At 48.7% G+C, this 21,948-nt stretch overlaps 1 protein-coding gene across 1 annotated transcript in view; it reads right to left on the bottom strand.

Moving 5' to 3' along the window:
* Nucleotides 1–21,948, bottom strand: part of LOC120061578 (plexin-A1-like) — an 84,271-nt gene that overhangs the window by 33,574 nt on the left and 28,749 nt on the right. The window contains exon 2 of the mRNA XM_039011486.1: nucleotides 511–1,880. Within this exon, the coding sequence (XP_038867414.1) occupies nucleotides 511–1,683 (1,173 nt within the window). The 5' untranslated portion in view covers nucleotides 1,684–1,880. The remainder of the gene's footprint in view (nucleotides 1–510; nucleotides 1,881–21,948) is intronic.

The following is a 21,948-nucleotide window of genomic DNA, read 5'->3' as shown; positions in this document are numbered from 1 at the left end:
GAGGATAGAGTGGGATGCTGGGAGAGGAGAGAGAGGGGGAGGAAAGGGCGGATAGAGGGAGGGTCAGAGGAAGAAAAAAGACAGACATCTCCACAGATATGTCTGCGATCTGAAATGGCCTATGAGGTTAGCTGCTTCCGCTGTGACTCAGTTGATTGACTTGAGTTATTTGGATAGAGTTCTAACTCCAATGTTGTGGATGTGTGAGTCAGTGAGTGTGTCTAATTGAGATCTAGCTGGGATGGGTAGGCCCCCACAGACGGCAGCTCTCAGGAGGGCTGAATGTCTGCTCTCTCTACTCTCTACTCCCTACCCTCCACCTCCCTAACTGCAGCACATATGCTCCAGTCCCCAGGGACAGACCAGAAGGAGCCTCTCTCTCTCACACACACTGGATTTAGGAAGATAGAAACGGAAGCATCACCAAGAAAGAGGTGCTTTACCTAAATACATCCACTTCATCATCACAATAACTATCATTCATTCACACACAGTGAAAGTTGGACTTACTGAGTTGATGCAGGCTAGTTCCTTGTTGAGCAGCCAGGGCAATGACAGTTTCCCCTCTCCTCTGTAGCAGGACTGGATACGCTCCTTGATCTTCTCCTTGATGCGGCGCAGGGTGAACAGGCACAGGGCTGATTCCTTGGGGGGCTTGGCCCGGTTCTTCTGGCCCTGGGCGAACACCGTGAACAGCACCTCCTCCTGCTCTGAGATGCCCAGCGAGCGCGCCAGCTTGGTCCCGGGTCGGCTGAGGTAGGCGTCCTGCACCAGACGGTACTCCACCCCGTCCTTGGTGCAGCCGATGGGGAACTCCACGTAGGAGTAGAACTTGGGGTCGTCCACGCAGAGACGGACGATCTTAGAGGTGAAGAACTGCTCCCCGCTGGCGTCAGGCGAGGTGAGCTGGGTATCCAGCTGCAGGGTCAGATAGTAGACAAACTGTTCGCTGCTGAAGCCGTAGATGTAGTAGATGTCGAAGGCGGGGAACTTGGAGAGCGTGTCCGAGGGGATCTTGAGCTGCGAGGAGACAAACTCGTCCTGGTAGACGAAGCTGAACATGTCGGCGTTCTCCTCGTTGGCCATCAGCTTGCGGCTGGAGAGCGTGGGGAAGTACTCTGACTTGCCGTCAATGGGTGTGCCCACAAACAGCTTGCCAGCCCCTCCCCCGCCCCCGGCCGCGTCTCCACCGATGACTACCCCAGACATGGTGCCAGCCTCGGCCACGCTGGACAGGTAGTGCTCCTTACGGTGGTGCGGCTCACCCAGCTTGAACAGGTCGTCCAACCGAAGGAACTGGCAGATGCCTTGGGAGGTGCTGCCGCAGGCGATCAGGCGGTTCTGACCGTAGTCCAGCAGCAGCAGCTTGTTGACGTTACTGGTCTGGGCCAGTTCATGGGGGCAGGACTGGACGCCAGGAGGGGGGTAACACTTCTCATTGTCCACCACAGGGCCTGTCACGTGGTTGCGGAGCTTGGTCAGGTTGCTGGACAGCTTGAAGATCCAGTTGACGGCTCCCAGGTACACCTCACCTGTCTTGTTGTGGACCACCAGGTGTGTGAGCCCCCCCTCTGGAGGTGAGAATGTCCTGAGGTCGCTGGGAATGGTGGCTAACACCCCCGACAACAGGAGGAGGAAGGGTAGGAGAGGGCCTCCCAGGGCTGGGGTGGGGTGGCAGATCATGTTGGGCTCTGGTAGGTGAGGAGAGGTTCCTGAGTGTGTGTGTGTTGTTCTTCCTCTACTGAAGCTGTGGCTGTCCTACACCAGGCTGAAGGAAGGAAGGGAGGGGATGGTGGTGTAGCTCTGGCCTGGCGTCCTCTGGGCTCTGTGTCTCTGCTCTGTCGTCTATAACATCGTCCCCAGAGCCTCGGCCGCCAGCCCTGCGAACAGAAGGGAAAAAACACATTAGGAGACAGAACCAGGGAACGCTCTCTCCATATCGATTGGCTAGGGTTTTAAAAGCTCTGCCAGCCACACAGAGCGGTGAGGGCAAAAACTAGTCATAATACATAAACATTCATTAATTACAGTAGGGCTTTAAGGGGAATCCTATACAACATTTAATGAGCATGTCAGGCTGCCAGTCAGAGCTATCACTAACTCAACACAGAGCATTAGGCTACATTAAGCATTAAGCATTTCACTGTACCGTGTGCACGTGACCAATAAACTTTGATTTAATTTGACAGACCATGTTGTGTCCTCATTTATATTCTACACACACTGACTGCATCATCACCATCACCTGCAGCACTGGAGCAGGCGGACACAGCAATTGCAAGATACAGCTAGAAAGACATCCACTACTGGGTACTGGGATAGGAAAGTTCACCCAATCACAATAAAGAATGACTTAGGTAAAGGTAAAGTGCCTTTATACTCAAACATAGAGAACTCCCAGTGCTGTCAGTATGGCCTGAATATAGAGGGGGCAGACTTTGTAAGAATACACGTTCATTTTTTCTATTGCACTACTGTGTAATAGATGAAGCTAACACTATAAAAAGGATCAGGATGAGAAATGAAATATTACATTGGAAATGAAGAACTAGGGTTGCAAAGGGAGGGTATATTACTGGTAACTTGAAGTTTTCCAGTAAACTATCAGAATTTTGGTAACTTTCATGTTTTTTAAAAATTTTATCACATGACTAGTGGCCTTTTTCGGTACTTCAGATTTTCACAGGTGTCTGTAATTATCTCTGGCCCTCTGTAGCCTTATCGGATGTAAAATATATAAAATAATAAAATATTATGATTTTACAATATAAAATAGAATGACAAAACTGTAAAACATAATCTTAAATATAAACCATCAACTTAAAGAAAATTATTTGGTGTTTAATATGAGGTTTCCCGCATTAAATATCCGTATATATTTTTTGTTACTCTTTTATTTATTTTACTATGTCAATATGTCTTTGTTGTAAATGTTTTGGTGCCCAACCGGTGGCAGTTGTGAAAAAAGTGAATACTGTAGTTGGAAGAGTTGCCGATTTGATAGAAATAATGCCATTGCTGATTTTTTGCTTTTTTCATTAACTATTTTCTCTTGAACCATATGATCTATCCACTAGAAACTCATGCACAATATGAACACAGATATAATAAATTAATATATATATATTTTTAAAGTTATTCAAGTATAAATGACCAAAGTTACCAAAGATTACCATAATTGACCTGTTAATTACCTACATTAATTCCAGTAACTTAGCTATGAAGAACAAAACAAAGAGGTTGACCGCACCACTCAGACCTTAAGGGGCTGCTTTAGGAGACACCGTTACGTTCCCTCTCTCTCTCAACCCTCTCTTTCATCCTTCAGCCTCTCTCTCACACTCCAGGCCCAGACAGACAGTTAATGACTGCTTTCAACTCCCAGTCCCTGTCTTACATCAGCCATCATGATCTGCTATATGAACCCACTGTTCTCCAGCCCATCAAGACAATGGGCACACTGTGTGATGGCTGCCGTTGGTGTTTGAGTCACAAAACCCACCATGGTCTCAACTCTCAACTCATTCACCACGCCATGCCACACTCACTGATGTAAATTAGCGCAATGAAAGGCTTCAGATCACACACGCATACACTCATATTCACAGACACAAGCATGAATGCGTACCCATTATAATCACAGATCTGTGACTCAACACACAGAGGCAATGGTTCGAGTGCACTAGTCTGAGATATTTCTCTGTAAATGGAGACATCAAAATGATATTATATATATCACAGGTCAATCTATCAGGTGCACAACTATGACAACGTTCTGTCACTGTGACAAAAAATAAACAATCAGAACTTAAACTAATTTGACATTGTCCCTGAACCGTGATTGAATCTGAAAACTGAATATGTCAGTGCTTTAACTGAACTGGGACAAAAAACAAGTGGAAAACATTGAGTGAAAAGCAACTGTTTCATGTCTTGCAAAGAGATCAGCTAGCTAGAATATGAATTAGATTAACGACAGCAATGTTACTATTAAGATGTTTTAAGAGAAACAAGAGGGTCTGGATGAGAGACAGAGATAGAAGAAAGGACGGAAGAGAGAGAAGTTGAGTGGAAGAGGGATGGAAAAGGAGAAAACAGCATAGGAACTGAGTGGTCGTTACTCTTTATGGCAAAACAATTCCTATTCCATCCCTGAGAGACGTAGGATGTTGATGATGGCTGCTCTTAGCCAGTCAGCCAGTCAGTCAGTTATTCAGTCAGCCAGCCAGCCAGTCAGTCAGAAATGCACCTGAACTCACAGGGCTGTCAATGGCAGAGGGAATGCAAGGCAGAATAAATTAATCAATGGGTTTGGCTGCAGAGAGCAGAGCAGAGTGGTTACCAGAGGAAGACTGAGGCAGGTTATGTTGTGGACGGACGGACGGCTCGGCTGGGCTCGGCTCAACCTGCCTCCTCGGATAATGGCCCCTGAGCCACAGCGCCAACACTGATTTATTGCTTGTGGCATATCAATTACAGCACCGGCCACAAAACTGGGGCCTCATACTTAAGCAAATTTATACACACTGCATCTTTAACATGGAGGTCACATCGGAGTCTGTGTGAGAGAGGCAAGCCACATGCAGCACCAGTAACACACCGCATATGATTTATCATTTCTATGATTTTATTTGGATCCCCATTAGCTATTGAAGAAGCAGCAGATATTCTTCCCGTGGTCCACACAAAACATAGAACATGACAAAATACACCACACTAATGGGCAGGAACAGCAGCACAAATGTAAACTAAGAACACTATGACTAAAGAACAATACGGCCAATATAAAAAAGAACAAGAAACAGAAAATAAAGAAAAATAAAGAAATTAAGAATATTAAGAATAATGTGTGTGTGTGTGTGTCTCTTCACAGTCCGCGTTGTTCCTTGAGGTGTTGTTTTATCTGTTTTTAAAAATGATTTTATTGCCTGCCTGATGAGTTACCTATAGCATAGATGTCTATCCATCCTGTTCTGTCTATCGATGTTTCACAGATATGCAAACACACTTATGTATGCACACACATACAGTATGCACTCCCAAGCAACAGTATAAACATTAAGGCTACAGCTTTGTGTATTCAGTGAAACATATACACACAGTCTGTTTCTCTAACAGGATGTACTAACATAGATGCACATGGAGGTGTAGGGTAAAGGTGCCCTCAAGTCAACATTCTGACCCTCTCACATACATATTCCAAAATGAGGTTATATGGCAGATTAGGGCCTGGTGATATGGCCAAAATATAATATCACAATATTTTTCATATTTTTGATGGTATGACAGTATTTTATGTTTATGAATAATACATGTTCTTTATGAGTAGCGCATGACATACATTCTGAGTGATTTCAATGGGGCTTTCCCCCATTCTGATTGTTTTATACTGTTCAATGAAACTTCAAACTAAAATTATTTTCAGCATTTTCATACATTTTTGCATTTCCGGCACTCATTTGAGATCATTTCCACACTGCCACGTAGGGCTGCACGATAAGAGTAAAACATCTAGGCCTTACCTTTAACCAAATATTCCTATTGCAATTTGTCTTGTGATTTATATTAAAACACTTTAGTGAACTGTTAGAATCATGGAAATATAATGATTATTCAAATGCTATAGTTAGACTATAATAGTGGGCCATTTGAATACAGTGTTGTTTGACATGACAACTAATGAAAAAGCCAGGGAGGAGTTATTATGACAGGGTAGGACCAACGTTTTGGTCAGTGTTTCCTAGGGGACCCTATAATCTTTGGCTACATTCAAATGTTTTCTCTTAGCTACTTCATGTAGCTAACATATTCATGCTTTGCCTTTCCGCTTTGATTAAGAAGACACTGTTCCACAAACAGCATGCTGATTTAGGCCTTTACCATCACTGGTATCAGGCTGTCTTAGCTCTAGCTATGTTTGCACTGACTCAGTACATTTTTGATCTAGCTAGCTAGCCAACTAACTAGCGATTAGCAGCTAACACGATTTAGCCACAACTTGCTAAAAAAATACAGACAGTAAGAAACACAAAATGTAATTATTATAGAACGGTTATGGATGTATATTAAGAAGTGTAATTATTCTAGAACGGTTATGGATGTATATTAAGAAGCAAAGTGGAAAGTGGAAACAGCATTGTTGTAATACACATCTTGTAATCCACATTTATGAACAGAACACAACTATTTTCTTAGGTTTTGCCTGAATATATTATAGTGTAACGACCCTGGGTTTATAAGCGCGGAAATCGAGCATGCTTTTGGGGCACAGTCGATAGCGCGCCGGACCGCGGGCTAGAAGGTCGAGGGTTCGAGATCTGCTCCCTGCTGTTTCATTACAATATTGAAAAAGTGTTTTAATGGCTAGATTACTAATCTACTCCATTTCCTCAAAATCCCACCCCCAATAACTAATTGACAGGTATGAAACCCTACCAATCCTAGAAATGTCATACAACAACAACAAAAATGTCAAGCTACTCATATATATCCTGCATATTTTGTTATTGTGTAGGCCTAATTTGATGAATAGAAACAAAGAACAGCACTGCATACATACTGTAATTGCATTTTGGTTTTTAAAACCACACATTTCATACAAAAATCATTCTACTATAGCCTACCACAAAGAAAAGCACTGCAGTGATCTGCTAATGTCCATCACTAGTAGGCCTACTGTATATATTGATGGCTGTCAGCCCTATGACTTGATGTACTAGCTAGCTCATTGTATTCCCTACACCTGTGTGTCATTGTGATCCATGTGGAGTTTATACGTTTAATGTTGTTTTCAATGCTCCTTTGCTTCAAAACCAATTGCCCTTTGGGACAATCAGGTTGAACATGAACTACCTTGAGTATCTTGCCTTTTTAAGATGAGGGAAAATACACTTGAACAAATCTGCAAATCTGCAGTTACATGACTAGGCTACTATAAATTATTTTCCAATCATTTTTATTATGAGGAATAAGAGCTGTGTAGTCTCAGCAGGCACACTACTTGAGCGTTCTGATTTTCCTCCAACATGGACTTTTTTGAGCACCATTGTGTGTAGTGCTGGCACCATGAAAATGTTTAAAATGAACTGGTCTTATCAGCACACATATTTGATGCAACGAGGGTAGAAATTGCTTATTTGGTCGATATTAGGCCTACTTACCAAGCCAAGCAGAGCTGTTTTATCGACATAGAAATATCCTATGCTTTTTTATTTTGCGCATAGATGCATACAAACACAGCTTGGCTACATTGTAACCGTGAAGTGACCTCTGTTGTGCTGGCATATGAAGCTCAGCTAGGACTGTTACTTCTGTGACTGAATGAAAACATTTCAATGTGATTTAACCGATTGATGTTGGGAAAATAGATGGTAAAAAAATGCAGAATGGTGTTAAATGCCTGTAAACAGCTTGGGGACTGTAACGATGCGCGCTGAGAATCGGGTATCAAGTCCAGGGAGTGAGTGTATTAATAAATAAACGCAACATAAAACAAAACAAGAAACACGAACAACGCACAGATTTAACACTGGAACAGAACCAATAACGCCTGGGGAAGGAACCAAAGGGAGTGACAGATATAGGGCAGGTAATCAGGGAGGTGATAGAGTCCAGGTGAGTCTGATGACGCGCAGGTGCACGTAACGATGGTGATAGGTGTGCTCCATAACGAGCAGCTTGATGACCTAGAAGCCGGAGAGGGAGCACACGTGACAGGGATCAAATGTATTTTACAGATTTAATCATATAATATTAGGCTGATTATTTCTCAGTATCTACTTGCGAGCTACCGAAGATGCAGCTTTCTGCAAAGTAGCAAACTTTCGTAGGCTGATGGAAGGCTACTCAGAGTCAGAGTCTGCCTTACAGTGAAGCCTAATCAGACCTGCCATGCTCATCATGGTTCTAACAGGCAAAGTGTCCTGGTGTACACTGCTCAAATGATATGGAACAACACCCTGAGTGCATCAGACATGAAACAACGATACAAATGTAACAACAGCACAACAAAATAGATAAACCGTTTTCTTTTGCAGGGGCCTTGTCATTTTAAAGACCAGTGTTGCAACTAGTGCTTTGTAAATGCACTGAACCAAAATGGTGACTCACGGAGCAAAGCAAAACTTTCAAGTGGTCAAAACCATTCATCTTGAGGCGACGGGGAAGAGGGTGCAAAATGCAATCTGTTAATTATATCATATATAAATTGGACATATCTATTTTAATACAGACAATGACAAATGACCCAATGCATCATGATAATTCTCTGGTAAAAAGTGGGGGTGCACCCCTATTTTGAAAGTGGGGGTGCAGCTGCTCCATTTGCTCAATTAATAACTGTGCTCCTTGTGTGACAGGGGGCGGGGCTAGGTCTGTGTGGAAAACGGCATGGCGTGAGTGAGAGAGAGCAGAGCAGAGACAGACGACTCAGGTTGCGGAGTAAACTATAAAAATGGACGGTACACAAGGCAGAGTAGCATATCACATTTAACAAACCAAACATGAAATACCATTATAGAAGGTAAAGTAAAAACCCAAACTTGTCCATGCATCAATACAGGTATATAGTCAAATACGTTATACTGCCAAGCCCTTTGGCAGATGAGAACAGGTTTAGCCAGATACTTCAACAAGATAGGACTTCTATTGAGAATGATTCTACAAGGCCTACAGAGGGGACTAATTCAAATCATGTTCAAATCATGTTCACCTCACACTACTCTGGCGGCATTTCACAGGCTTCTGGAGTGAAGGAGGGATGAATGGAGTGAATGAGAGGAGGGATGGATGGAGTGAAAGAGAGGAGGGATGGATGGAGTGAAAGACAGAGAGGAGGGATGGATGGAGTAAAAGAGAGGAGGGATGGATGGAGTGAAAGAGAGAGAGGGATGGATGGAGTGAAAGACAGAGGAGGGATGGATGGAGTGAAAGACAAAGAGGAGGGATGGATAGAGTGAAAGAGAGAGAGGAGGGATGGATGGATGGCGTGAAAGAGAGAGGAGGGATGGATGGAGTAAAAGAGAGAGAGGAGGGATGATGGAGTGAAAGAGAGAGGAGAGATGATGGAGTGAAAGAGAGAGAGGGATGGATGGAGTGAAAGAGAGAGAGGAGAGATGGATGGAGTGAAAGAGAGAGAGGAGGGATGGATGGAGTGAAAGAGAGAGAGGAGGGATGATGGAGGGAAAGAGAGGAGGGATGGATGGAGTGAAAGAGAGAGAGGGATGGATGGAGTGAAAGAGAGAGGAGGGATGGATGGAGTGAAAGAGAGAGAGGGGTGGATGGAGTGAAAGAGAGAGGAGGGATGGATGGAGTGAAAGAGAGAGAGGGATGGATGGAGTGAAAGAGAGAGAGGAGAGATGGATGGAGTGAAAGAGAGGAGGGATGGATGGAGTGAAAGAGAGAGAGGGATGGATGGAGTGAAAGAGAGAGAGGAGAGATGGATGGAGTGAAAGAGAGAGAGGGATGGATGGAGTGAAAGAGAGAGGAGGGATGGATGGAGTGAAAGAGAGAGAGGAGAGGTGGATGGAGTGAAAGAGAGAGAGGAGAGATGGATGGAGTGAAAGACAGAGAGGAGAGATGGATGGAGTGAAAGAGAGAGAGGGATGGATGGAGTGAAAGAGAGAGAGGAGAGATGGATGGAGTGAAAGACAGAGAGGAGAGATGGATGGATGGAGTGAAAGACAGAGAGGAGAGATGGATGGAGTGAAAGAGAGAGAGGAGAGATGGATGGAGTGAAAGACAGAGAGGAGAGATGGATTGAGTGAAAGAGAGAGAGGAGAGATGGATGGAGTGAAAGAGAGAGAGGAGAGATGGATGGAGTGAAAGAGAGAGAGGAGAGATGGATGGAGTGAAAGACAGAGAGGAGAGATGGATGGAGTGAAAGACAGAGAGGAGGGGAATTGAGGAAAGGACAGAGTGAGATTGGTCAGAAAACATTGCCCAGCTTCCCAGCTGAAATACTAATATGAACACAGGGCCAAGCCTCTCAATCCAGCTCAGAAAAATCCATCATAACAGGAGATTGTTTCCGATGAGAAGGCAGAATCACCATATCAGCAGCAACACAAGTCAATCTGGCATGAAAGTCCTAAAGTAACGAGTGCAGCGGTTTAGCAGGATGAGGTCGGGCCAGAGACTCAATCAGGGCAGGGACGGGGGAAGGCAGGAAGGCGGGTAGGCAGACAGGGAGGCAGAAAGGCAGTGAGGGACGGAGGGAGGCAGGCAAGCAGGGAGGGAGGCAGAAAGGCAGTGAGGGAGGCAGGCCAGCAGGGAGGGAGGCAGAAAGGCAGGGAGGGAGAGAGGCCGGCAGGGAGAGAGGCAGAAAGGCAGGGAGGGAGAGAGGCCGGCAGGGAGGGAGGCAGAAAGGCAGGGAGGGAGAGAGGCCGGCAGGGAGGGAGGCAGAAAGGCAGGGAGGGAGGCAGAAAAGCAGGGAGGGAGGGAGGGAGGGAGGGAGGGAGGGAGGGAGGGAAGGAAGATGACAGGGAGGCAGGCAGGCAGGTAGGGAGCCAGGCAGGCAGGCAGGCAGGCAGAGAGGTAGGGAGGGAGGCAGGCAGGCAGGCAGGCAGGCAGGGAGGGAGGGAGGGAGGGAGGGAGGGAGGGAGGGAGGGAGGGAGGGAGGGAAGATGACAGGGAGGAAGGCAGGCAGGCAGGCAGGGAGGGAGGGAGGCAGGCAGACAGGGAGAGAGACAGGGAGGGGGGAGGCAGGCAGGCAGGCAGGCAGGGAGGGAGGGAGGGAGGGAAGATGACATGGAGGGAGGCAGGCAGCATGGAGGGAGGCAGGCAGGCAGGCAGAGAGGGAGGCAGGCAGGCAGGGAGGGAGGCAGGCAGTCAGGGAGGCAGGGAGGGAGGCAGGGAGGGAGGCAGGCAGAGAGAGAGGGAGGCAGGCAGAGAGGGAGGGAGGCAGGGAGGGAGGGGGGCAGGGAGGGAGGGGGGGAGGGAGGGAGGCAGGGAGGGAGGGAGGCATGGAGGGAGGGAGGGGGTCTTCACTGAAAAATAAAAAGCTGACAGGGACAAAGAGAGAAAAAAAAATACAACTTCCAAATCTGCCATTTTTATTTGGTAATTTTTACCCCTTTTTCTCCCCAATTAGTAGTTACAGTCTTGTCCCATCGCTGCAACTCCCAAATGGACTCAGGAGAGGTGAATGTCGAGAGCCATGCGTCCTCCGAAACACGGCCCTGCCAAGCCCCACTGCTTCCTGACCCGCTGCTCGCTTAACCCGGAAGCCACCTGCACCAATGTGTCGGAGGAAACGGGCGACCGAAGTCAGCGTGTTTGCAGAGAAGTCGCTAGAGCGCGATGGGACAAGGACATCCCAGCCGGCCAAACCCTCATCTAACCCAGACGACGCTGGGCCAATCCATGGGTCTCCCGGTCGCAGCTGGCTGCAACACAGCCTGGGAACGAACTTGGGTCTGTAGTGACGCCTATAGCACTGCGATGTAGTGTCTTAGACTGCTGCGCCACTCGGGAGGACACCAAATCTGCAATTTGAGAGATAAGGAATGATGTTCCTTTCCCAACAGTTTACATATTTGTGTTGAAAAAGTTCATGGTTAAGGTTTACATTTCCCTAAGTGGGAATATTTAACAGGATGAAAAGGCAGACAGTGGGCCGTTATTGGGTTCATGTTCAGTGGGCCGTTATTGGGTTCATGTTCAGTGGGCCGTTATTGGGTTCATGTTCAGTGGGCCGTTATTGGGTTCATGTTCAGTGGGCCGTTATTGTGTTCATGTTCAGTGGGCCGTTATTGTGTTCATGTTCAGTGGGCCGTTATTGGGTTCATGTTCAGTTTGCCGTTATTGTGTTCATGTTCAGTGGGCCGTTATTGTGTTCATGTTCAGTTTGGCGTTATTGGGTTCATGTTCAGTGTGCCGTTATTGGGTTCATGTTCAGTTTGCCGTTATTGGGTTCATGTTCAGTGGGCCGTTATTGTGTTCATGTTCAGTGTGCCGTTATTGTGTTCATGTTCAGTGGGCCGTTATTGTGTTCATGTTCAGTGGGCCGTTATTGTGTTCATGTTCAGTTTGCCGTTATTGGGTTCATGTTCAGTGGGCCGTTATTGGGTTCATGTTCAGTTTGCCGTTATTGTGTTCATGTTCAGTTTGCCGTTATTGGGTTCATGTTCAGTGGGCCGTTATTGGGTTCATGTTCAGTGGGCCGTTATTGGGTTCATGTTCAGTGTGCCGTTATTGGGTTCATGTTCAGTTTGCCGTTATTGTGTTCATGTTCAGTTTGCCGTTATTGGGTTCATGTTCAGTGTGCCGTTATTGGGTTCATGTTCAGTGGGCCGTTATTGGGTTCATGTTCAGTGTGCCGTTATTGGGTTCATGTTCAGTGTGCCGTTATTGGGTTCATGTTCAGTGGGCCGTTATTGTGTTCATGTTCAGTTTGCCGTTATTGGGTTCATGTTCAGTGGGCCGTTATTGTGTTCATGTTCAGTTTGCCGTTATTGGGTTCATGTTCAGTGTGCCGTTATTGGGTTCATGTTCAGTGGGCCGTTATTGGGTTCATGTTCAGTGTGCCGTTATTGGGTTCATGTTCAGTGGGCCGTTATTGTGTTCATGTTCAGTTTGCCGTTATTGGGTTCATGTTCAGTGGGCCGTTATTGTGTTCATGTTCAGTTTGCCGTTATTGGGTTCATGTTCAGTGTGCCGTTATTGGGTTCATGTTCAGTGGGCCGTTATTGGGTTCATGTTCAGTGTGCCGTTATTGGGTTCATGTTCAGTGGGCCGTTATTGGGTTCATGTTCAGTTTGCCGTTATTGGGTTCATGTTCAGTGGGCCGTTATTGTGTTCATGTTCAGTTTGCCGTTATTGGGTTCATGTTCAGTGGGCCGTTATTGTGTTCATGTTCAGTTTGCCGTTATTGGGTTCATGTTCAGTGTGCCGTTATTGGGTTCATGTTCAGTGGGCCGTTATTGGGTTCATGTTCAGTGGGCCGTTATTGGGTTCATGTTCAGTGTGCCGTTATTGGGTTCATGTTCAGTGGGCCGTTATTGGGTTCATGTTCAGTGTGCCGTTATTGGGTTCATGTTCAGTGGGCTGTTATTGGGTTCATGTTCAGTGGGCCGTTATTGTGTTCATGTTCAGTTTGCCGTTATTGGGTTCATGTTCAGTGGGCCGTTATTGTGTTCATGTTCAGTTTGCCGTTATTGGGTTCATGTTCAGTGTGCCGTTATTGGGTTCATGTTCAGTGGGCCGTTATTGGGTTCATGTTCAGTGTGCCGTTATTGGGTTCATGTTCAGTGGGCCATTATTGGGTTCATGTTCAGTTTGCCGTTATTGGGTTCATGTTCAGTGGGCCGTTATTGTGTTCATGTTCAGTTTGCCGTTATTGGGTTCATGTTCAGTGGGCCGTTATTGTGTTCATGTTCAGTTTGCCGTTATTGGGTTCATGTTCAGTGTGCCGTTATTGGGTTCAGTGTCATGTTCAGTGGGCCGTTATTGGGTTCATGTTCAGTGGGCCGTTATTGGGTTCATGTTCAGTGTGCCGTTATTGGGTTCATGTTCAGTGGGCCGTTATTGGGTTCATGTTCAGTGTGCCGTTATTGGGTTCATGTTCAGTGGGCTGTTATTGGGTTCATGTTCAGTGGGCCGTTATTGGGTTCATGTTCAGTGGGCCGTTATTGGGTTCATGTTCAGTGGGCCGTTATTGGGTTCATGTTCAGTGGGCCGTTATTGGGTTCATGTTCAGTGGGCCGTTATTGGGTTCATGTTCAGTGGGCCGTTATTGGGTTCCTTTACGGGGAGGGGATAGCGTGTGAGATGTGTGTATGTTTTGATAAGGTTTATAGAGTGTCTTGTTGAGGTGGAACAGATTGATATCTCTGTTAGGCTGGGGGGGGGGCGGGGGGGGGGGGGCTCCTTGGCTGTGTGCTGACTGCTGACTGAGGCCATAAGGGCATGGGGCCATACGGCTGTTAATAGTAAGGCTGTGTGGCTGACTGTGGCTGGCTGTGTGGCTGACTGGCTGGCTATGTGGCTGATTGTGTGGCTGTGTGGCTGACTGTGGCTGGCTGTGTGGCTGACTGGCTGGCTATGTGGCTGACTGGCTGGCTGTGTGGCTGACTGGCTGTCTATGTGGCTGACTGGCTGGCTGTGTGGCTGACTGTGTGGCTGCTGCTGTGGTCCAGTGTGCCTCTGCTCACCATGCAAGGCACTGATTAGAACATTGCACTCCATTTATACTGTACTGCATTCCATGCCTGACACAGTGACCTCACTGACAGCTGCCTACACACACACACACACACACACAGATACAGACACACACACACACTTGTGTTTTTTCTGGGTCAAACAGGATTAGCGTGGACAAGCAGCTCTGCCCCGTCAAGGATACAATGACTCAATGGCAGTTGAATTCAGTTGGCCACTGAAGAAGCCAGGCAGCTAGGCCTCTCCATCCTGTACACGTTGTGTCACACACTCACACACACATCCAAAACACACAGGAACAGCTTCCTGGGGTAACAGGTGCAGCTTACCAGACACAGTCACTCACAGTGATAAAAGGCGGGGGGTTCTGACAGAATCAGTGGGTCAGTATCTTAGAGTAACTATGTACAGTATTCATTCCAAACCTCCTGAGTTGAGGGATTTAAAAGGATCAAATATCCTGAACCAGACTGGACTCATGACCTCACTGTCACGTTCCTGACCTGTTTTCTCTTGTTTTTGTATGTGTTTAGTTGGTCAGGGCGTGAGTTGGGGTGGGCATTCTATGTTATGTGTTTCTATGTTTAGGTCGTTGGTAATTAGCCTTATATGGTTCTCAATCAGCGACAGGTGTTTGACGTTTCCTCTGATTGAGAACCATATAAAGGTAGGCTGTTCACACTGTTTGTTTGTGGGTGATTGTCTTCCGTGTCTGTATGTCTACCACACGGGACTGTTTCGTTTGTCGTTTCGTATATGTAGTCTGTTCCTGTTCGTGCGTTCTTCATAGTTTGTAAGTTCTCAAGTCAGGTCTGTCTACATCGTTTATTTGTTTTGTAGTTTGTTGTAGTGTTTTCGTGTTCCGTCTTTTCTTTAATAAATGTTATTATGGATTCAACATACGCTGCGCTTTGGTCCAATCCCTATTCCTCCTCTTCAGACGAAGAGGAGGAGGACAACCGTTACAGAACCACCCACCAACCATGGATCAAGCAGCGTGAGAGGAACCAGCAGCAGCGGCCAAAGAACCAGGACTCGTGGACTTGGGAGGAAATATTGGACGGAAAGGGACCCTGGGCTCAACCAGGAGAATATCGCCGCCCCAAAGCTGAGCTGGAGGCAGCGAAAGCAGAGAGGCGGCGTTTCGAGGAGCTAGCTCGGAAGCAGGAGAAGGATCTGGGCTACACTACGTGGGAGGAGATCGACAGGTGGGCGATCGACCCAGGGCGAGTGCCGGAGCCCGCCTGGGATTCTCTGGCGCAGTGCGAGGAGGGATACCGGCGAATGGCCTACAGTGCGTCTCAGCCGGCCAGAGTCTGAACTGCCCGTCTGCCCAACGGCGCCTGAACTGCCCGTCTGCCCAACGGCGCCTGAACTGCCCGTCTGCCCAGCGGCGCCTGAACTGCCTGTCTGCCCAACAGCGCCTGAACTGCCCGTCTGCCCAACGGCGTCTGAACTGCCCGTCTGCCCAACGCCGTCTGACCTGTCCGTCTGCCAAGCGCCGCATGAACTGCCCGTCTGTACTGAGCCTTCAAAGCCGCCCGTCTGTACTGAGCCTGCAAAGCCGCCCGTCTGCCATGAGCCTTCAGAGCCGTCCGCCAGACAGGAGCCGCTAGAGCCTTCCGCCAGACAGGAGCCGCTAGAGCCTTCCGCTAGACAGGATCAGCCAGAGCCTTCTGCCAGACAGGATCAGCCAGAGCCTTCCGCCAGACAGGATCAGCCAGAGCCTTCTGCCAGACAGGATCAGCCAGAGCCTTCCGCCAGACAGGATCAGCCAGAGCCTTCCGCCAGACAGGATCAGCCAGAGCCTTCCGCCAGACAGGATCAGCCAGAGCCTTCCGCCAGACATGACCAGCCAGAGCCGTCAGCGAGCCATGACCAGCCAGAGCCGTCAGCGAGCCATGACCAGCCAGAGCCGTCAGCGAGCCATGACCAGCCAGAGCCGTCAGCGAGCCATGACCAGCCAGAGCCGTCAGCGAGCCATGACCAGCCAGAGCCGTCAGCGAGCCATGACCAGCCAGAGCCGTCAGCCAGTCCGGAGCTGCCGTCCCTCAGTCCGGAGCTGCCGTCCCTCAATCCGGAGCTGCCGTCCCTCAGTCCGGAGCTGCCCCTTATCCCGGTGCTGCCCCTTATCCCGGTGATGCCCCTTATCCTGGTGATGCCCCTTAATTTAGGTGGGTTTATTTGGAGGGTGGTCATTGAGAGGGGGATACGAAAGCGGGGATTGACTATGGTGGGATGGGGACCACGCCCAGAGCCTGAGCCGCCACCGTGGACAGATACCCACCCAGACCCTCCCCTAGACTTTTGGTGGTGCGTCCGGAGTTCGCACCTTGAGGGGGGGGTTATGTCACGTTCCTGACCTGTTTTCTCTTGTTTTTGTATGTGTTTAGTTGGTCAGGGCGTGAGTTGGGGTGGGCATTCTATGTTATGTGTTTCTATGTTTAGGTCGTTGGTAATTAGCCTTATATGGTTCTCAATCAGGGACAGGTGTTTGACGTTTCCTCTGATTGAGAACCATATAAAGGTAGGCTGTTCACACTGTTTGTTTGTGGGTGATTGTCTTCCGTGTCTGTATGTCTACCACACGGGACTGTTTCGTTTGTCGTTTCGTATATGTAGTCTGTTCCTGTTCGTGCGTTCTTCATAGTTTGTAAGTTCTCAAGTCAGGTCTGTCTACATCGTTTATTTGTTTTGTAGTTTGTTGTAGTGTTTTCGTGTTCCGTCTTTTCTTTAATAAATGTTATTATGGATTCAACATACTGTCAGGACCCGGTGCGAGAAACAGTCACTAATAATCAGCAGAACCCAGAAGATGAGGCAGACACAGTAGTTCTAGAGATGGTGGTTTAATAAAAGAACAAAAACTTCAGGCAAAGAATCTAAATCCACAATGTCCAAAAATAAAGCCAAGAGGCACAAAATGGAAATCCTCAAAAATGCAAAAGAAACTCCACAAAGTGGTAAAAACAGCAGAGAAAAACAAACCTCCAAAAACTACTCAAAAATACACACAAGAACTAAACCAGAGAACCTCTGGAAAATCCAATAAGAGAAATATATATACAGAACAAGGCTTGGGCTGGGGCTGGGTGCTAACTTACAAACACTGAGCAAAGAACTGAGGAACACACAGGGTTTAAATACAAACAAGGGAACGACCTACAGGTGCAAACAATAAAAGAGCAAGGAAAAAACAAAAGGTTCAAAAAAGGTGCAATGGGGACATCTAGTGACAAAACCAGAACAGTCCTGGCCAAAACCTGACAGAATCCCCCTCCTAGGAACGGCTCCTGACGTTCCTACCAGCCTTCTCAGGGTGGAGGGCCCTGAACTGACGAATGAGGTCAGGGTCCAGTATGTCCTTGGCAGGAACCCAGGAGCGCTCCTCGGGACCGTAGCCTTCCCAGTCCACCAGATACTGCCAGGACCGCTGCACCCGGCGGGAATCCAGTATCCGGTGGACGGTATAAGCCGACTGGCCTCCGATGACACGGGGCGGAGGGGGAGGTCTGCCTGCCGGGATAAGGGGAGAAAAAACAACAGGTTTTAATAAAGAAATGTGAAATGTTGGATTGATCTTAAGGGATCTGGGTAAGTGCAGGCGAAAAGTAACGGGATTGACTCTCCTGGCAATCTTAAAGGGACCGATGAATCTCTGGGACAGCTTGCGAGACTCCACCCGTAGCGGTAAGTCCTTTGTTGAGAGCCATACTCTCTGGCCGGGGTACAGGGTAGGACCGGGACGGCGACGTCTGTTGGCTTGTCGCTGGTACTGCTGTGAGGCACGCAGAAGATTAAGACGGGCCTTCTTCCACGTAAGCCGACAGCGTCTGATGAACCTCAAGGCTGAAGGCACTCTGACTTCTGCCTCCTGGTCCGGGAACAATAGCGGAGCATAGCCAAACTGACACTCGTGCGGAGACATACCAGTGGAGGAGGAGCACAAGGTGTTGTGCGCGTACTCGGCCCAAACAATGAAGGATGACCATGTGGATGGGTTGTTGGAGACCATACATCTGAGGGTGGTTTCCAGCTCTTGATTCATCCTCTCAGTTTGGCCGTTGGGACTCCGGATGGTACCCTGAAGAAAGACTGGCCGTGGCCCCTATGAGTTGGCAGAAGGCCTTCCAAAACCTAGAGGCGAACTGTGGACCTCTGTCGGAAACCACATCTTGCGGAATGCCAAAGACTCGGAACACATGGTTAATCACCAACTCAGCCGTTTCCTTGGCAGAAGGTAATTTGGTCAAGGGAACAAACCTGGCCGCCTTAGAAAACCTGTCGATGATGACTAGGATCGTAGTATTACCATGGGACGGAGGAAGGCCAGTAATAAAGTCCAACGAGATATGGGACCAGGGTTGGTGGGGAATAGATAAAGGGTGAAGGAGTCCTTGAGGGCGGAGGTGAGAAGATTTGCCCTGGCAGCACACGGAACAGGCCTTGACGAAAGTGGCAACGTCTTCTTTTATGGTGGGCCACCAGAACTTACGCTGGATGAACTCCAAGGTGCGACCTACGCCCGGGTGACAGGTGAGGCGAGAGGAGTGCCCCCACAGAAGGACTTGGGACCTTGCTGCCTTGGGAACAAACCACCGATTGGCAGGACCTCCTCCAGGACCCGGTTCGATGGCTTGAGCTTGTTTCACGGTATCCTCCACTTGCCACGAGATCGGAGCCACGATCTTAGCGGCAGGAAGGACAGTCATGTCAGTATCTTCTCGAATGGCAGGAGAGTAGATACGTGACAAGGCGTCCGGTTTGAGATTCTTCGACCCGGGTCTATAGGTGAGGATAAACTGGAATCGGCTGAAGAAAAGAGACCATCGAGCTTGTCTGGAGTTCAACCGCTTCGCCTGCTGGATATACTCCAGATTTTTGTGGTCCGTAAGCACTTGAAATGGTTGAGAAGCCCCCTCGAGCCAGTGTCTCCATTCCTTCAATGCCATCTTAACCGCTAGGAGTTCACGATCCCCCACATCGTAATTCCTCTCGGCCGGGGTAAGCCGGTGAGAGAAGAAGGCGCAAGGATGAAGCCTCTTGTCTTCACCCCTCTGAGACAGGACAGCTCCAACACCAACCTCTGATGCGTCTACCTCCACCACAAAAGGTTCATCCGCCGTCGGTAGTGTCAGGATGGGAGCAGAGAGGATGCGCTGCTTGAGTCCTTGGAAGGCCGTCTCAGCTTCTCTTCCCCACAGAAACCTTGTGTTGCCACCCTTGGTTACAGCTGAGAGAGGGGCTGCCACCGAGCTGAAGTTCTTGATGAACTTGCGGTAAAAGTTGGTGAAGCCCAGGAAACGCTGAACTTCCTTAACGGACTTGGGGGTGGGCCAATCCGCTACCGCCCCTACCTTCTTGGGGTCCATCTGGACTCGACCGGGTTCCACTACAAATCCCAGGAATTGTACTCGAGAGGAATGGAATTCACACTTCTCCGGCTTAACGTACAAATGGCTGTCTAGGAGGCGTTTGAGCACTTGTCTGACATGCTTAGTGTGTTCTTGAAGGGAGCTCGAAAAGATGAGGATGTCATCCAAGTAAACAAACACGAAAATGTTAAGCATATCCCTAAGCACATCGTTTATGAGCGCTTGGAACACAGCCGGGGCGTTGGTCAGGCCGAAGGGCATCACCAAGTATTCGTAGTGACCAGTAGGCGTGTTGAAAGCGGTCTTCCACTCGTCACCGGGTTTGATCCGCACAAGATGGTATGCGTTCCGTAGGTCCAGCTTAGTGAAGACCACTGCTTCCTGGAGCAGCTCAAAGGCTGTGGCCATAAGGGGTAGCGGGTAGCGGTTACGGACGGTTATGGCATTAAGTCCCCGGTAGTCGATGCAAGGACGTAATCCACCGTCTTTTTTGGCCACAAAGAAAAACCCTGCTCCTGCCGGCGAGGTGGATGGCCGCATGAGGCCTGCTGCCAGAGCGTCCTTGATGTAGGTATCCATAGCAGCTCGTTCGGGAGGAGATAGGGAAAAGATCCGACCCCTGGGGGGGCAGGTGCCCGGAAACAGGTCGATGGGGCAATCGTAAGGTCTATGGGGTGGTAGTTTGGTGGCCCTCTGTTTGCTAAATACCGGTTTGAGGTCATGGTAACACTCAGGAACTCGGGACAGGTCGATGGATTCTAGAGACTCGGGAGGGGAACTCGGGAAACTTGGGAAGATACAAGTGGCTTGGCACGTAGGACCCCACTGCTTGATAGTGCCCACAGACCAGTCGATGTGAGGGTTATGGCTGTGAAGCCAGGGGTATCCAAGGACGAGAGGGAATTCGGAACACGAGGTCAGATGAAAGTTCATCACTTCCTGGTGTTGGGAAACTGACAGTCGCAAGGGGGTAGTGACACGAGTGACAAGTCCAGATCCCAAAGGGCTTCCATCCAACGTAGTAACCCTTATGGGGTCACTTAGAGGTTCAGAGGGAACGCCATTCTCCTTCGCCCAGACACCATCCATGAAGTTACCTGCGGCTCCAGAGTCTACCAAGGCTTGAAGAGGAAGCTCGTGGTTGTCCCAGGAAAGGGTAACTGGAATGAGCAGGCGGGAGTTCGATGGATGGGAGGAGGTTATGTTTCCCGTTACAGTCCTCCCAGGCCTGCACGGGAGAGTGCGTTTTCCCTGGAGCCCGGGACACGTGGAGAGGAAATGGCCCGGTTTGCCGCAATATAGACAGCATCGCTCCCTTATCCGGCGGTCTCTCTCAGCCTGGGAGATGCGTCCAGCCTGCATGGGTTCCGGTGGAGTCAGCGAGGATAAAGGTGGAGACTCGGAGCTGGGACCGATAGGAGCTAGGGTGAGAGATCTACGGTTGAGCTCTCTCTCTCTCAGATGCTGGTCTATGCGTGAAGCCAACTTGATCAGGGACTCGAGGTTGTCCGGTGGTTCCCGAGTGGCCAGTTCATCTTGGATGGTGTCGGAAAGACCCTTCAAAAAGCACACTGTGAGCGCCTCGTCGTTCCAGCCACTCGCTGCTGCCACCGTGCGGAACTGGATGGCATAGTCCGTCACGCTGCGCCGACCTTGGCTGAGAGTCAGGAGCTGTTTGACTGAGTCAGGACCGCTGGTGGGATCTTGAAACACTCGCTTGAATTCTTCAGCAAAGGTAGAGTAGCTGGCACAGCAGGGACTTTGGGCATCCCACACAGCAGTAGCCCAGGCTAGGGCTTTTTCCGACAGCAGGGTGATGATATATGCTATCTTGGACCGGTCGGTGGGAAACGACGAGGGTTGCAGCTCGAAGGAGAGAGAACATTGGGTGAAAAACCCCTTACAAACACTCGGATCACCTGAGAACCGTTGGGGAGGCGGCAGACGAGGTTCAGCCAGGGGGTTAACTGCCACGGGCACTTGAATCTGATAAACTGGAGCAGAAGCGGTTGCAGGAGAAAGTTGATCAGAAATCTGTTTTATGGAAGTCATCATCTCCGACAGAATTTGAGAATGTCCAGCCAGTAAGGCCTCTTGCTGAACCAGAGCAGCTTTGTGACGTTGGACAGTCCCCTCGTGGTGGGACAGCATGGGAAAAAAGTCCTGGGTACTGGCTGCCTCTGGGTTCATATTAATGGCTCAGTGTTTCTGTCAGGACCCGGTGCGAGAAACAGTCACTAATAATCAGCAGAACCCAGAAGATGAGGCAGACACAGTAGTTCTAGAGATGGTGGTTTAATAAAAGAACAAAAACTTCAGGCAAAGAATCTAAATCCACAATGTCCAAAAATAAAGCCAAGAGGCACAAAATGGAAATCCTCAAAAATGCAAAAGAAACTCCACAAAGTGGTAA

Source organism: Salvelinus namaycush, chromosome 16 (genome assembly GCF_016432855.1).
Source record: "Salvelinus namaycush isolate Seneca chromosome 16, SaNama_1.0, whole genome shotgun sequence".
Classification (NCBI taxonomy): domain Eukaryota; kingdom Metazoa; phylum Chordata; class Actinopteri; order Salmoniformes; family Salmonidae; genus Salvelinus; species Salvelinus namaycush.
Note: the sequence above shows the minus strand (reverse complement) of the source record. Positions and strands in the feature narration are given on the sequence as shown.